Raw genomic sequence first — 17,547 nt, forward strand, 5'->3', positions numbered from 1 at the left:
TTTTTATACAAAACAAAACTTGGTCATTTATTGCAAATTACAGATGCTGACAGCTGGTTTCCAGCGATTATCTGTGTGGCAGCATGCCCAACCAAGACTTGCAATATACACATCATTGAATTATCTTATTTTGCGTCTGGTGATATTTTTTTATTAAGATGTGATTCAGGTATAATTAATGAGCAATTTTGTCTTCTGTATTGGTAGGGAACAGCTATGATAATGTACTATCAGCAAATACAATAACTGAATATTTTGATGAATGACTGTACCAAAGATTGTGTCAAATAGAATGCCAATTATGTGATGTCCATAACTTGTGTAGAAAGAGTTCTAAATTCACAGAGGCAGTGGAGGTGACTGCCTCAATGCCCACCCAAATGTCTTGATTCCCTTTATTAGTACTTTATGCACAATTTCAATCAGTCCAAAGCATTTTTAGAAACTTTGACCTTAAAACTGAGCTCTCTGAGAATACCAATGTTCAAGGCTTGAATCTATATAACAATTTGTAATTGCTCCAAAAAAAACTGAACTGACAGACATCAGCAAATTTATTATTCATTTGTGACAACTTCTATGTTGATTTTCTAACCAAATCTGACCAAAGTTTGCAGTTATCTAGGAATCCACAGCTGTCAGCATTAATTCATTGCAATACTGAATGTCATGAATATATTTAGCTGATTGGGATAGCAGCTAGTCCCCATGCAGCAACCACAGACCATAAGCATACAGCATAGCCAGACCTGTACAAGTTACGCATCTCAAAACCATATCCCATGTCCCAGAACTGAAAGAAATAAAAACAAAGATTTACTATAAAATGTGCATTACTGTCCACTCAGTGGATGTACATACACTATTTTTACCATTGGTATATTAAGTTTGGTTAATTTTGAGGGTTTGGGTTGCAGAGACAGACTAGAATTTGGTATGTTGAAAAAACAAACAAGCTGCTCTGATTGGTCTGACTGTTAGGGTCAGGTACAGCCTGTCAGGTAGCCTATCAGGTACAGCCTATCAGGTACAGCCTATCAGGTAGCCTGTCAGGTACAGCCTGTCAGGTAGCCTATCAGGTACAGCCTGTCAGGTACAGCCTGTCAGGTACAGCCTGTCAGGTACAGCCTATCAGGTAGCCTATCAGGTAGCCTATCAGGTACAGCCTTTTAAGTTAATTCACATTAACTCAAATACAATTTAGATCAACTGCCTGAATTAGCATTTGTGAAATCAGTCATTTAAGTGCGGCAATAATTTCGGCTCACCGAGAAGAACTGAACTTTATATACATGTGTCAGTGGTCAAAATAAGACATTCGTATAACCTTATTTTGATTGCATTTTAGCTAAAATTTTAGCTGCTTTGTATGAAGTTTATGTACACTGATTTTTGAAAATAAAATATAGGAATAAAATGAATTTTCACTAGATTTTCTTTACACTGAATCATCCCTTCAGCGAAAATAGATTCAAAGTAAAAAAAAGGTATTTTTTGGTATTTAGTCATGTCAGTATAGAAGTACATGGGGATGGTAAGTTAGTTGATGTCGAAACTTGCTGATGCAAAGTAGATTTTATCATCAGTGCAGACTGTGCAACTTTGTCTGTTTTATTTGACTTACCAGATGTCTAACACCATTGCCCAAATGGTACATCAATGGCCATGCAATAGTGGCTTTGCCTGCATAGTACACCCACCATGGTAACTCTAGACCTTTGACCCAGTCAACATAAAACATGAAGTCATGTGGTAAAACATTCATTCCTACAGCAAATGTAGCAATGGCTGCAAAATAAACAAAGAATCAGTTATTACATTAACCTGTTTGTAATCACCTCTATATAACAGACTACCTGCTATAGTGACCAATTTTATGCATGAACAACCTGTATATAAAAGACCACCTTAATATACGACAACACTTTCAGCAATATTTTTGCTGACTCAGCTTATTCAGAGACCAAAATAATAATGAGCATTTAGTTTACAGAAGAATTTTTAATTTTCTCTTTTCAAACTTTTTATGTTTTGATAAACGGTTTGTTACAAAAGTACCATCTTATTATTTTTTGGACAAATATTTTATCAATCGTACAATTGTGCGATCCATAAAAACAATAATCCATCCATCATATAAAAACCATTTGTCTATAAAAACATATTAGTGTAAAATCTATGTAAGGCTATACAAGGCTGCTGAAGGCAACATTAACATTACTAATATGCACATGCACCAATTCCTTTGCCTTAGTCATGATAAACTTGTAACTGATAAGATATGATTACATGATGAGCAAGTGACTGCAGAAATAAAATTGCAAGCAAAAGCAAGTTCAAAGAAGACTGCAGACAGACTGAATAAGCAAATGCTGAAGATAATGGAGATAATTTCATTTTTATTTTTTGTCATCTCTCTTGTATTACTCATTCATATCAAGTTAGTTCACATCCATGAAAACAACAATAGTAAGTTTTCTTTGTACTTACAGCACATCATTATAGCTCCTGTTGCTCTGTGGGTTATAGATAATATTGCTGTCAGCTGGGGCTGTAACCAAAATACAATGAATCATGTTAGCATGTAACTTATGAGATAACAAGGGATGAGATAACAAGTTTATTTAACTTTCATGTTTTTCTGAATGTGGTACAGAACATCATACAAGTTTTATAGCCATATTTCTCACAAAGCATGATTTTGGATTCTTCTTAAAGCCTTTATCTTGGTAAAATTAGAAGTGCCTGTAAAAACATGCGCTAAATCAGAATTGGTATACATGTAGTGTATAGCAAAGGACATAAAATGACAGCATGTTGAATTGTATTAAAATATGCTAGAGAGAATAGCAATGCGAAATGAATCTATGGCAGATGGCCATACACCAGTCTGGTCTTTGGCTAACCATTCACCAATTTAGTTACAACAAATTATGGAACCTTCGACACAAATAAAGATATCAATTATAAACAAAATTCACCCAGAGCAAACGTTAATTTATCAAGAAAAGATCACATTGTATAAAAAGTTTATGCAACACATTTGATAAATACTGTGATCTTATATTGTTTTTTCCCCCTGTTACTCAAAATCTTAAACAAGTTGGATTTTTGCTACGGATCAGGAGAATATTTCCTTTTTTATAAACTGTTGCCCAAGAAACATACTGGGAATATATAGTGGTCAAACCGGATTAGTAACCAAGAGCTCTGGGAACAAACAAACCAGATATCTCCCACAAATCAGCTGAAGAAAAGAAAATGGACTTGGATTGGTCATACACTAAGGAAAGAGCCAGGAACCATCACTAGAAAGGCATTGCAATGGAATCCACAGGGGAAGAGAAATAGAGGAAGACCAAGAAACACCTGGTGTAGAACATGGGAACAGGAAATGAAGAAGATGGGGCACACCATCACCAGACTAGCCCAGAGCAGAAGAGAGTGGAAGGAGACTGACGATGGCCTATGCTCTACAGGGAGTTGAAAGGCTAAAAAAGAAGAAGAATCTCGGGGAAAGGAACCTGGCCTTGTTATATTAAAAACAACTGCCAATTGGTAAATTCATGCTGCATCTGACATTAGACTGCTAGATCAGTGAAATAGGAATAACTTACATCATAAATCCAGAAAGGTGAGCGAGGTCGGCCAAGCGCATACTGCTTGTTCCAGAATGTTTCATTTTGGAATTCATAAAACTCTTCTTTTTCTTTTTTATCCTCTAAAGCATATAGTGGTACTTTACTTGGAGCTGATGTAGTGGTAGCAGGAGCAATCCTGCAATAAAAACAACCAGTATACATTAACATAAAATGAACTTAATTAAGGTAGCGAGATAGTTTTTTGGCATGGAAAATGTAAACATCTATAATCGGAGTAAATTTTACAAGAACCTATACAATCTATATATGTTTGGAAAGCCCTTGACTTGTACTTTTCTATTATTAATATTTTGTGAACACTGTGTTTGTTTTAGCGTCACGTGATTCTGAAAAACGGCGCGGCTGATAATTAACTAACGTGAATACATTTAAATTAAACGTTTAAATCCGTATTTCTATTTTTTAAATTAAGTTTTTTTTCCTATCCGAAAATGGAAAATTTCAAGCACGTTTTTTGGTGTTGAAGTTAGTGTATACCGGTGGTTTGCGCGAGGTTTGTGAAAATACGCGATAGAATTTCGCAAAAATGTAAATACGGATACGAAGCCAACATATTCGAGAGTACGGAAAGCCAAACGGCGACATCGTAGCGCTACTCACTGAAACGCCATTTAAAATTAGGTCAACGGCAATTGCCAGAAATCGAACACCGAGAAATCGGCACTTTTATGATTTTAAACTTCAATCAAGGTTAACTCCCGTTTTAGCAGCAACAATTATATAGGTTGGCAGTAAATAAATTACCTTGAAGGTTGTTTTCAGAAAAAATCATGATTCGACATTTATGTCTGTGAAAAAACTGTATTTTTACCGTTTTCTTTCACGCTATGGAGTTTTGACACGGTCTGTGCGGATAACGAACGGTGACGTCATTCATTACAGCTGGGATTATGCAAAGTGGGCGGTTCTGTTTGCAGGTAGCAAACAACACAAATACTACACTGGGCAGTTGAAGTGTTTGTCAACATAGCGTATTTATGTTTGGGCCGTTTTATTTGCAAACTTATTTTCGTGAGTATTCCACAAGTTTCAAAGTCTTTTAGAGACACAAGAACACTTTCCGACAATAATTATCAGACTCCCGCGAGCAAACTTGCGCAGATTACGGTAGAATAAGAAAATGGAATGACGGCTGTGGGGTAAGTTTTTTTTATGTGTGGAATTGGAAGAAATGCAGAGTAAATTTTCAACACGAAAATATTGTAAATCATTATCCGACGAGACCGTTTTTGTTGGACTTGTTATTTTCGGGAGGGACCTTTTGTAGTGTTCGTGCAAGTTTAGTTTTCATTTTACCTGAATAAGCCTAAAGCGATTTTTAGACGAATTCGAAGGAAACTCTGCCCCTCCTTACCAAAGTGTTCGTCTTACAGCACATTTACATGCACTCTTTTTGCAGGTACGTCGGACTTTGGTTTGATTTTATTTTAAGATAGTAACAACCACCATCAGCTAAATTCAAGTCCATTATGTTCGCAAATAATTGTGCTGCATCAAGTTTTAAACTTGCCACTTTATCGTGAAGATTCTGGCGATCTCGGCAAAGGAAGCTACCGTAGTGTGGCTCCCCAACAGCAAGTATATTGCGGATAACTCTTTTTTTCTCATGATGATAACAGTGATCAATCACTGTCAACAGACTGTAATATTTGTTTCAATTGACGACTCTTTCAACGTAATTCGACCAATGAAAATGCAGTGTTCTAAAATATTGACAGACACTAAACAACCCCACGTGGTTTCTTGTTATGGCTATGACGGGGCTTCAAAGTGTCTTTTTGTCGTCTTTTTGTTGCTTTAACCGGACTTTTCTGGTCTGTTTATAATTCACACTTACGCATTGAATACGTCGTACTATCTTGGGAAACATCCTTTACCATTGTGAGTACCGCCGTTGAGGAAACGAAAACTGCTGTGAATGACGGTGGAGTCAATGAAAGTAAATTACTGAACAGCAAACTTCAAGAGGTGTTAGCTGGGGAAGCTAACTGTGGAGAAGAAGATGACGAATTTGACTTTTTAGACGAAGACAGTTTGAAGGTGAAGATATCACAGATGCCCTTCAAGTATTTGTGAATGACGCTGACGAATCCGACGTTGGGGGCTTTTAGTTTTACAGCCAAAACAAAGTCAGCTTGGACTTTCAGTTGCGAGACGTGACCCCCCAAAAAAAACGCAGCGAGTGATACATTTCGAAGACAAAAATACAAAACAATCGCAATCAAAGACGCCGATCACGCGCGTTAGAAATAAATAGAACACGCTGTTTCACTGGCTTCTTTCACTCACGCAATATAATTATGCTATTTCCAAACGCTTATATTGATCACTGTAAAAGTGGATATATTCAAACCAGCCATCAAATTAAAAATTCGGATCTCGTTGAATGTCAATCAACACGGAACTCGGTAAGGGTCAAGGCCCCCTGATCTGATCCTAAAAAGCATATAATGTATCAAACAGAAATAAAAAAAAATAAAAAATCTCCAACTGTGACATTGTACTTTTATTTTGACAACAGATTTATTAAAATAACATTTAGAACATAAATTTGTCTTCCCAAAATATTTTTAAAAAAATCTTAAAAAATACCAAACTGCCGTTAAACGGCCCGGGCGAATTTATGGCAAAATCCGGTAACATGTGATACACTCATGTACTATTTTGTTTATACAAAATTTGTTGTGTTTCGAAAGTGTTTTTTGTTTTTGTTTTTGCTGTACAGCTTCCTCCTCTTGAAACGAAGCAGTGCACACATCTTATCAGCTGTGTGTAAACTACAAACAGATATCTTATCAGTTGTTTGTAAATAGCTTAGCCCCAGTTCAGTTATGTTTGTTAACCATGAATATTAATGAGAAGCGCTCATGGGGTGTACACTGGATAAACAAAAAACTTGGGTATTTGTTTGCACACAAGGAAAAAAACAGTTTACTTGTACAAGATATTATTTTTTCAATAAAATAAATACACTAATGTATGTGGCATGCCTTATGGAGCTATGCTTGTGATTTTCAAAAAAAAATGTGAAAAGTGCCCAAAAAACTATTCCGCTACCTTAAATGTGTTCATCTCCAAATTCAAATTAATGGCTTTCAGACACGAGTTGGACTACTATTTAGACAAAATGTACCAAGCTAATATGCATTGTGATCTGTTATCACTGTTTGGAGAATAATTAAAAGAAAATATTTTTTGTATTGCTCAATATATATTTTAAGTTAGTGCTTATTCACACCATATCATTAACACACAAAGAAATGTTAAGTTTTGATAAAGACTTGTGCTCAACATCTTCTACAAGAGTGTCAAATATAAGCTGGGCTCTCTCTGGAATTTGCTAGGTAATAGTAAATTTACTAATCAAGAAAAAAAAGTATTAGTAAACTTTGTCTGGAAACTACGGAGCATTTTCCCGCGACCGAGCACAACGGGGAAGAGAGAAGGAGAGGGAGGTGTCCCCTCTGTCGTCCGCCGAAAACAAGAACAGCATGCTGAAAATGGTGCTTGCTGGTGCAACCTGAGCTCTAATTATGTGTGTAATTTCATGACATCAAATTAGGCAGTCTGCTCCACAAAATGTACCATTTATGATGGTACAACAAAACATCACAACAAAATATGCAAAGTAGACACCAGAACCTTTATTTGAATAACTCAGTATTAATTAAACATATTCATGATAAGCTCACATTGTTAACAATGGGGAAAATAGTCATCATTCAAAAGTTCACTTTTTAAGTTCACTGCCTAGAACACAAGTCATCCTGTGAATAAATTTTCACGGGAAATTTCTCAGAAAAAAAACTCTATGCCAATCAATATTATTATGAAGTAATCTCCCGTGCTGCTCATGCAAACCCGCATGTTGACGTTTATGACGACACAAAATGACTTTATTTTCATCGAAATTTCTGAATTAAAGTGAAAAACGAACTAAAGTAACTTTCGGTCTTGTAACTTGATCTCAATGCTAAGATCGATTTTCTATCGATTCGCTAACATTGTCTCACCTTCCATTAGCTGTGGAATCATAGCCCTATGTTGCCGACCGCATTATTTACGTGACAGACACTGGCCGGCCCATGTTCGACATACAACAACAAAAACAAGCAGCCTGTCGGCTGAGATAGCTCCGATGTTAGCAATGCACATTTCAATTAAAGAATAGAAGACATCATTAGAAAATGAACAATATGTATAGTATCAAAGCAATCGGACTTGCAGTTTTTAACAAGAAGTCGAAAATATCACTTTTTACCAAAAATGACAAAAATATTCATCAAAATTAGAGAATTAAAGATATCATTATGAAATGAACAAATCTGAGAGAGGTCCACATGTAGTACCTATATATGTAATATCAAAGCAATTGGACTTGCGGTTTTCAACAAGAAGTCGAAAATATCACTTTTTACCAAAAATTACAAAAATATTCACCAAAATTAGAGAATTGAAGATATCATCACGAAATGAACAAATCTGAGAGAGGTCCACATGTAGTACCTATATATGTAGTATCAAAGCAATTGGACTTGCGATTTTTAACAAGAAGTCGAAAATATCACTTTTTACCAAAAATGACAAAAATATTCACCAAAATTAGAGAATTAAAGATATCATTACAAAATGAACAAATCTGAGAGAGGTCCACATGTAGTAGCTATATATGTAATATCAAAGCAATTGCACTTGCGGTTTTCAACAAGAAGTCGAAAATATCACTTTTTACTAAAAATGACAAAAATATTCACCAAAATTAGAGAATTGAAGATATCATCATGAAATGAACAAATCTGAGAGAGGTCTACCCAAGGTACATATACACCAAGTATCAAAGCATTCAGGCTTGTAGTTTTCAAGAAGAAGTCGAAAAAGTAAAACATTCACACGGACGACGGACTGACGACGACGGACAATCACTCGTATGATAAGCTCCGCTCGACAAAGTCGACAGCGGAGCTAAAAATATTCACCAAAATTAGAGAATTGAAGATATCATCAAGAAATGAACAAATCTGAGAGAGGTCCACATGTAGTATCTATATATGTAATATCAAAGCAATTGGACTATTGGTTTTTAACAAGAAGTCGAAAATATCACTTTTACCAAAAATGACAAAAATATTCACCAAAATTAGAGAATTGAAGATATCATCACGAAATGAACAAATCTGAGAGAGGTCCACATGTAGTACCTATATATGTAGTATCAAAGCAATTGGACTTGCGATTTTTAACAAGAAGTCGAAAATATCACTTTTTACCAAAAATGACAAAAATATTCACCAAAATTAGAGAATTAAAGATATCATTACAAAATGAACAAAATCTGAGAGAGGTCCACATGTAGTACCTATATATGTAATATCAAAGCAATTGCACTTGCGGTTTTTAACAAGAAGTCGAAAATATCACTTTCTACCAAAAATGACAAAAATATTCACCAAAATTAGAGAATTGAAGATATCATCACGAAATGAACAAATCTGAGAGAGGTCCACATGTAGTACCTATATATGTAGTATCAAAGCAATTGGACTTGCGATTTTTAACAAGAAGTCGAAAATATCACTTTTTACCAAAAATGACAAAAATATTCACCAAAATTAGAGAATTAAAGATATCATTACAAAATGAACAAATCTGAGAGAGGTCCACATGTAGTACCTATATATGTAATATCAAAGCAATTGCACTTGCGGTTTTTAACAAGAAGTCGAAAATATCACTTTCTACCAAAAATGACAAAAATATTCACCAAAATTAGAGAATTGAAGATATCAACATGAAATGAACAAACCTAAGAGAGGTCTACCCAATGTACATATACACCAAGTATCAAAGCATTCAGGCTTGTAGTTTTCAAAAAGAAGTCGAAAAAGTAAAACATTGACACGGACGACGACGACGGACAATCACTCATATGATAAGCTCCGCTCGACAAAGTCGACAGCGGAGCTAATAAAAACAAGACGTCCGAATGAAATTGGTAGGGCAAAATTAGATTGTATGTCGCACCAAAGAGCTACGGAACCGCAGCTAACTTTCCATTATTTCTGAAATCGTGCTGCAGTACGATCAACTTTCGGTTTCTTGGTGCTGTCAGGGTTAGGACACCCATGGGTTTCTGGTTCTGAACACGATTTAGCAGTTTCTCCATCTCGTCGTGAAAAATACTCGTCGAGCAGTTGTCTGCTCTTTTTTGACGTAGTCTCCATTTTCAATAAATAAACAAATCACGTGTTTGATAAGGGCGACATGAAACCGTCCCATACTGAGAGTAAAGTCGCGGGGTATCTTGAAACACATGTCGACTAAACTACGCATGTGCGATGACACCAAAATAACTTTAGAGTGGAAAAGTATATTCAGTGGCAGTTCCGTGTTGATCGCGATCACCATGTAACAATTGTTGCAATCTTAAAAGTAATGGGACATTGTTAAAATGGCAATCACTCAAACCGTAACACGCGTGATGATCACAGTCGAGTCTTGACAATTAAATGAGGGCGATTTGCGAGGGTATTTTGTACAAAATGTGTTCGTAAATCCTACTAATAGATATTTATTTTGTTTGTAAATCTTGTCTGAATTTCGTAATTTACGACATTTGTGAGCGACAGCAAGAGCACAGTATAAGCCAAACATTTAGAAGATATTTTATAGTGTTCTTAGTTTGAATCTATGTCAGTTACTACCAGATTCGGCTGATACCCCGCCCATCCTAAACCCCGCCCCCATGGGCAATGTTTCAAATAGCGGGCGATGTTTTGATCCACACAATGCTTGACTGAACCAACAAACATTTTTACAGACCTCAATTTTCCCGTCCGACATCTTGCATCGAGCGCGCTATTTCAAATATGACGCAAAAAATAATTCACTGTGAAGTCGAAACGCGTAAAAATTCAATAAATCCAATGCTGTATACGAATTTTTGTTGCATGAAAAATGGTATATGTTTGTATTTTATGCAAGTATTTATCACCAATTTCAAGAGTAAAAGTCATAACTTTAGAAGGTACGAGTATTATGGCTCGTGAATACATTCAACTTAGTTTATTACACTCAAATAAAGTCTGCGCTTGAAATGAATACTATTTACGAATTTTGAAATACACAAGCCTTCTTGATTCAGCCTCTTGGTTGATTTGACAATGGTAGGTATCGTTAATGTTTAATCTTTGTCTGTATCGCATTCCTGACAAAAAGTTCAAGATCGGTAAACAGGAAATTGGCGAACTAAAATGTCTCCTGCGTTTCACATGATTATTAAAAAAACACTGAGTTAAGCGGTCGTGTACATTCTAGAAATCTAACCTTGACATAATCTTGTATTTGACATGTTTTTTTTTTGTCCAAAAAAGACGTTCCCTTTCAGTAAACTCTTCGCGTTCGTGGTATTTGTGAGAGTTGACAGGTTTTTTGAACAAATGATAGGTAACTATTAATTTGGGTGAAGCTGGGTGGCCCAAATTTAAATATCAGCGCGTGAATTCTGGAGGTCATTGCCCAATGCCGCACGTAATTCAAACCACATTCCATGTGTTCAAACACATGGTTAGTAGAGATCATTCGAAATGTACGCGAATAATGCAATCAAAGTGCGCTGCCCAGAGTTTATATATATAATACATATTCACTTCATTTTGAATAAAATAATTCACCATTGGGAACATTGACGAATCACAAGACACCTGACTACTATGATTTAAATGCGCCCATGTTTATGTTTGTGTAATTATTACGAGTGTAATGCATTATAAAGTCAGTAATATAAATTACTTGAGTTTGCGTAATTATTATGAAAGCATTACAAAGTTGAAATATTCAGAGCCGGTACAATATTGTAAACAAATTTGCGTCATTAGAAAAGCAGCGCACTAAGTAAACGATGTTGATATATTCAAAGCCAGAGTTGCAGACAAGTTATGTGATTACAGTATCGTCGGATATAATAACAATTTTACTAGGCGGACACGCGGAGCACGAAAGAAAAAGGTTGCTACGGTAAGGCGCCAGTTCAGTGCGTGACTTGGGGTCAAACTTCGGTCAACACACACTTGATGTCAGCAGTATCGCCGGGCAGCAACAGTTTGTAAAGAAGTACTTGAAGTTCAATTGCGCCCAAAATGATTTCGCTGATTACTCGGTTGTCGCAGCGTGTGTTGTGTCATGTCCATGATGCACCGCATTTCGACTTTGGCTTGCTTTTCCTTCTTGTTAACGTAATGCGATCTCTCACCAATGTATTAAAACGCTTTGAATTTATACTTTGCATGATTATATTTGGTCAACGCGAGACCATTTTTATCAGTGCAGGGTTATTTTTCCGGACAAGATGGGCTTCGTAATATCTGCCATAACATCGCCGGGCGAACTTTTGGTCCACATTTTTCTAAAAAAAAATCGAATCCTCCATAAGATCGCCCAGGGCGGGGTATCAGCCGAATCCGGTAGGTCAACCAAATCCTTGTCTGTCAATTTGTTTACTTTCTAAATGCATATACAAGGCCACCAGTTGTGAGATTTGAGAGATGCCAGGATCTATGTGGTAAATAAAAGTCTACTGAACTATTCCAAATGTGGCGTTGTTTCGAGAATAGTGCATCATGTGCTGGACATGGCATACTTTATATCCTATATGACCAAGGAATGATATTTGTATTCACGACCAGGGTGCTCCCAAGGGCTTTTAAGCGCTGAGATGCTTGGCACTATATTTGTGAATCTCTGCGCTTTACTTGGAACCTTGGCGATATGTGTTCTGACCTTGGCGCTTGGTTTCATATTTGACATGCCAATAGCAGATGTGCAATAGGTTTGTTTGCCGCGCTGCCAGCTCTGACCGGCACTCAAAATTAGTGACAACCATGGAAACTCTTCCGACCAGGACTATTGTTCGATTGTTATTATATAATTACATACCAACCGTCACAAATCCTGTCAGTTGTGGATTATAATTTGTAAACAATAGACCTAGTCGCACGATAGGTAGCGGCTAGTCAATTTCGTGAAAATTAGCACCTCGTAAGTAAATACATTCTGGGATAGAACAGTCTTTAGATTGAAAACTAAAATTCTTTCAAAATCAATTTCACCTTGATATAACATAGTAAAAGTGGAGTTCAAGATCAGTTTACGCTACTCAAGAAAAAAAAACGTGTTTATTGCGTGATTTGGTAAAATACATTTGAACTGTTATCGCAAATCATGTAAAAATTGCTAATCACCTCTTTCGAAAACCATCATGCAGTTTTTAACTGAAATCGATGCCAACACACCATACTACGACATCGCTTTACTTCCGCAATGTAATTTTTATGATCACCACCATTCAGAAAACTTTGAGTTCTATCGGCATTACTATACGGCATTTTGATTGGTTAATGGCATTCTTGACCCATCGGCTCAAATGACGCATGCCGGTCAACTAATGTGTCACAAACATGGTGGGGGTCTGTGTTTTTTACCAAAGCGGTCGAGAGATAAAAAATAATCACTCCTGATAAAAATAAGTCAGATTTTACTTCCATTTCATATAAAAAAAAAAGATGTAACATTTTTTGCATGGCATCATGACCGAGTAAAAGGAATTATTGGTATAACCGGTGTATAACATTGCAAAGTAAGTTATGTCGCGTCGTAACTATGATGATCGTTTTGAAGTTTTATTTGTTCGTTCATTACTGTAAATGTAAACGTTTTAGAAGTTGATGGTACGAGTAATAAATTACAACAATACGGCAAATAATTACGTGGTCAATTTTTTTGAAGGAGAATGATTTTGAAGTAAATAAAATCATGAAATTCATGAACATATTTCTGGCTGAACATTTCGAATGAGTTTCATTTAACGTTTTACAATTGACATTAATATTGCAACAATAATTTATTGTTTTTTTTTTTAGTCTGCAGCATTTGTATTTTGTGAATGTTTCACTGAGCTCATTAATATTCATAGTTGTAAATGAGTTCTGTTAATGAATGAAAGGTATGTAAACAATATGCAAGAATTATTATGTAAATGTATGCAAATTAGTTACAGCGCTATGCATTTTTTCTTGGGAGAAAGAACCCTGATGACACAGAATCTGGAGTTATGTCTACTTACCTACAGATGATACTAGATCTTCCCAAATAAGGCTGACACCTGGCTATCCTGTAAAAGACAGTGAATACACTTTATATCTGTAAATTTATTTACTGTAGCTATGTATAAATCTTTTTAAAAGCATATTACCACAACTCTAAATTTTAAGAATTTATTTTCGCTATGGGGATGAATCTAATTTTTCATTTGCCGAGTGATAAAGTAGATCAGAATTTGACATGCATAACTTGTGACAGTGACATAGACCTTTTCTAAGGTCAGAATTTGACATGCATAACTTGTGACAGTGACATAGACCTTTTCTAAGGTCAGAATTTGACATGCATAACTTGTGACAGTGACATAGACCTTTTCTATGGTCTGTGCTTGTGAAAGATTTGTTCATGGCACAATAGTAAACTATTTTATGAAGTCAATTTTAAACAATTGAAAGAAGTTCCTAATTTTAATTATTATCATCATATGTGTATCATCTACCATGTTGGAGTCAAATAACATTCTCTAAAGTCAAGCCTTTGTCACAAACTTAGGCGAAGGTTCTCTGAACCCGCCTATTCACATAGTTCATACCCACCATAGACTCCGGTCAGTCAAAATGACTATTTTGAACTGTAGGCATTAACCAGCGATTCTGCCGGTGACGGAGAGATAGAATCCAGGTCAGGGGAAGCCCCATGACCTCACGATTCTTTTACCCCTTACGTCATGAACCCACATGACCAAGGCCACCTGGCAGTGCCACAGGTAGCCGTTTATCACTCTGGTTCCTTTCTCTCCGCCTCGAGGACTTAGACCAATGCGACGGAAAGAATGGGGAGGTTGGGGGGATCCCGAAGTCTATGGTGGGTATGAACTATGAATAGGTGGGTTCAGAGAACCCTCGCCTAAATTCACTACGTTCAATTACCCACCATAGACTCCAGTCAGTCAAAATGACTATTTTGAACTGTAGGCAGAGTCAGACACCGATAGGTGGCGGGTTTTTCCGAGCAAACAGAAAAAAAAGGAGAACGATGAAAGACTTTTCCCCAGTCCGGGATGAAAACAAACCCAAAAAACCTAAGTTAAGACCCAAGAAGGGTGGTGTCTTACCTTGCCTGTGCTGTCCCCAAAGCAAGAAGCCAATGCTGCTGTGGTGACAGGGTTTGGTGTGCCCGAGAAAGCTAGACCGAAGCCGAATTCGGGGGTGATAAGCTTGAAGCAGGACCGAAACAGTTCGCATGAGGGCGTAGGTCGAGAGAAGCGAAACCTGGGAGCTTCCAGGAAGTGCTCGTGGAACAGACAATCTGCCCGCAAAAATGCCGAGACTTACTTATCGCCTATGTGCAGAGGCCCCTGCGGCCGTACGGGCTGGGTCAGCAAACAAGGCCTGACCCGCTACGACAGGGCCTAACCTGAAGAGACCCTGCTCAATAGATTGGGTGTCTCTTAGGTAGTAGTTGATGAAGACGTTCTGCGTTCTCCAGAACCTGCCCTCAGAATGTGCTTGAGGGGGGCACCCGACGCTAGCGCTAGCGAGTTAGCAATCGCACGGACCTCATGTTTTCGTACTTGGTGTCTCTGCAAGGTCTACGTTGAGGAGGATAGTGTAATATAGACCTCCAGTAAAGTCGCAGTAATCCACCTGGAGACGGAAGTCGGGGAAGCCGGCTTATCCTGTTTGCCAGGGCCGTAACACAAAAACACGTGTTTGGTTCCCCGTCTAGAAAACCTGGTACGGTTCTCGTAGCAACTCAGCGCTCGGACCGGGCAGAGAAGCAATTCCTCCTGATCCTCCGGACCGACAATATTTGCCAGCCGGGGGACGACAATCGGTTGAGGATCGTGTCCTGGGATTTGGTTCTTGGCGAGACACCCAATTCGTATCTTTAGTACAACTTGATCGTCCATAAAAGCGGCACAACCGTCCGCGAAGGACAGTGCACGCCTAGCTCTGACCGGCGCCTACCTGAGGCGAGGGCCAGTAGGAAGACTATTTTCCACGACAAAAATTTGAGTGATGCTGATTGGGCGGCTCCCTTGTATGGGGTTTTGGCGTCTGGAAAGCAGTAAATAGTCTCCTAATAATAGGACAATCGGCTAGTCTTGTTCCCGTACATTCTGAGTGGTGGGGGACAAGACCGACCTGTAGCCAACGCTCGCTGCATAGGACAAACCCACTTCCTCAAACAGGTGGACGAAGGAGCCTGCTACCTGGCCAATAGAGGGATGGTATGGATCAATCTCCCTTCTGCTACACCAATCAGTATATGCTTGCAGCCTAGAAATGTAGGCTGCGTAGGTGGAATCCCTGTTCGCCCTGGCCAGGACGTTGGCAGCCCGTTCAGATAAGGCTTTCGTATCTACTGGGAGCCTCTATGCATGTAAGTGATACCTGCTGGGCTCGTTGGTAGTGCGCCGTCTGGTTGGGACGGCAGGTCCGGTAAGTCTGGAAGCACTGCTGGCGCTTCGACTAGCATTTTCAACAGAAGTGGAAACTAGGCCTTGCTTGGCCAATTGGGTGCAAACCATGATAATATGCGGATGTGCACCTGTCGAAGTTTTCTCAGGTGCCCGGTGAACTAGCGGGAAGGGAGGAAAGGCGTACACAACTAAGCGAGTCCACAGGGCTAGCAAAGCGACCCTGGCCCAGGCTCCTGAGATCAGCAGGAGCGTTACGTACATCGGGAGCTTGGTGTTCCGGGGTGCGGCAAAACGGTCCAACCTTGGACCGTCCCACAGCCGAAACAGCCTGGAGGCTACCCACTTGGGTATCAGCCACTCAGTGTTCTGGAGACTGAGCCGCCCTAAAAGGGCGTCGCCAGACTGTTCCTCACCCCTGGAAGGTGGTGTGTGGTTAGCTCCACATTGTATTCCAGGCACCAAAGGAGGATTTTGCTCCGCCAGGACTGACAACGATGGGGAATGCGTCCCCCCCTTCTTGAAGGAGACCACCGCTGCGTTGCCTGTGCGGAGCAGGACTCTGTGGTCTCGAACTACGGATAGAAAGCGTGGTAGTGCCAAGTACACTGCTCTCAGTTCGAGCCGGTTGATATGGTAGTCCCGAAACTAATGCGGGCCATATCCTTGGGCTTGTTGGCCCAATAGATGCGCTCCCCAACCCTGGGGGAGGTATCTGTTACCAGAGTCATACCTGCGGCGAGCGGGCCCAAGGGACTCCCCTGTCCGAGGTTGGCCAGTGACGACCACCAGGACAGGGCTTCCTTCACTTGGTCCGAGATCGAAACCCGCCTATCTAGTTCCCCATAGGAGAGCTCGGCGTTATACCGGGCTGCTGCGTAGTGCGGCCTGGGGAACGACCCTTCGAATCGAGGTCATCATTTGGATGATCCGTATTAGTTCACGGAGGGACACCGAGGGAACGCTGACTAGGCATTCGGCTAGGCTGCTTAGCGCTAAGCAATAAGCTTGAAATAGCTAAGCCAAGCTTACCTCTGTGTCAAAACTCCATGCCCAGGGACACCAACTGCGTGTTGGGTCGAGGTGGGACTTGTCGATTTACTAACGAGCCCAACTGGTGAAGTAAATCCTGTGTTAGCCGGACGTGTTTGGCTATTACCCCTTGCTGGGGTTGTTGGTAACCGGAAGTCTGGGTACGGATTGAGGTGTACCGACATCTGGTGAAACAGCAGCACTACCTGTTTCATCACTCTGGCGAACATGTAGGGCGCTGTGCCTAACCCGAATGGGGGGCACCCGAAATTCGAATACTTGGCCCAGCTGGGCGATTCGAAGGAGATGGCAACTCGCTGGGTGCATCGGTACGTG

General features: G+C 39.1%; 1 protein-coding gene across 1 annotated transcript in view; it reads right to left on the reverse strand.

Annotated features, from left to right (window-relative positions):
- LOC144349487 (succinate dehydrogenase cytochrome b560 subunit, mitochondrial-like) overlaps nt 1-17,547 on the reverse strand; it is a 24,612-nt gene continuing 7,065 nt past the window's right edge. The window contains exons 2-6 of the mRNA XM_085499064.1: nt 13,780-13,827; nt 3,618-3,777; nt 2,491-2,551; nt 1,625-1,788; nt 1-793 (exon numbers count right to left, since the gene is read on the reverse strand). Coding sequence (XP_085355190.1) covers nt 680-793; nt 1,625-1,788; nt 2,491-2,551; nt 3,618-3,777; nt 13,780-13,827 — 547 coding nt within the window. The 3' untranslated portion in view covers nt 1-679. The remainder of the gene's footprint in view (nt 794-1,624; nt 1,789-2,490; nt 2,552-3,617; nt 3,778-13,779; nt 13,828-17,547) is intronic.

This window comes from Saccoglossus kowalevskii, chromosome 5, assembly GCF_978046115.1.
Source record: "Saccoglossus kowalevskii chromosome 5, keSacKowa6.1, whole genome shotgun sequence".
NCBI classification, from domain to species: Eukaryota; Metazoa; Hemichordata; class Enteropneusta; family Harrimaniidae; genus Saccoglossus; species Saccoglossus kowalevskii.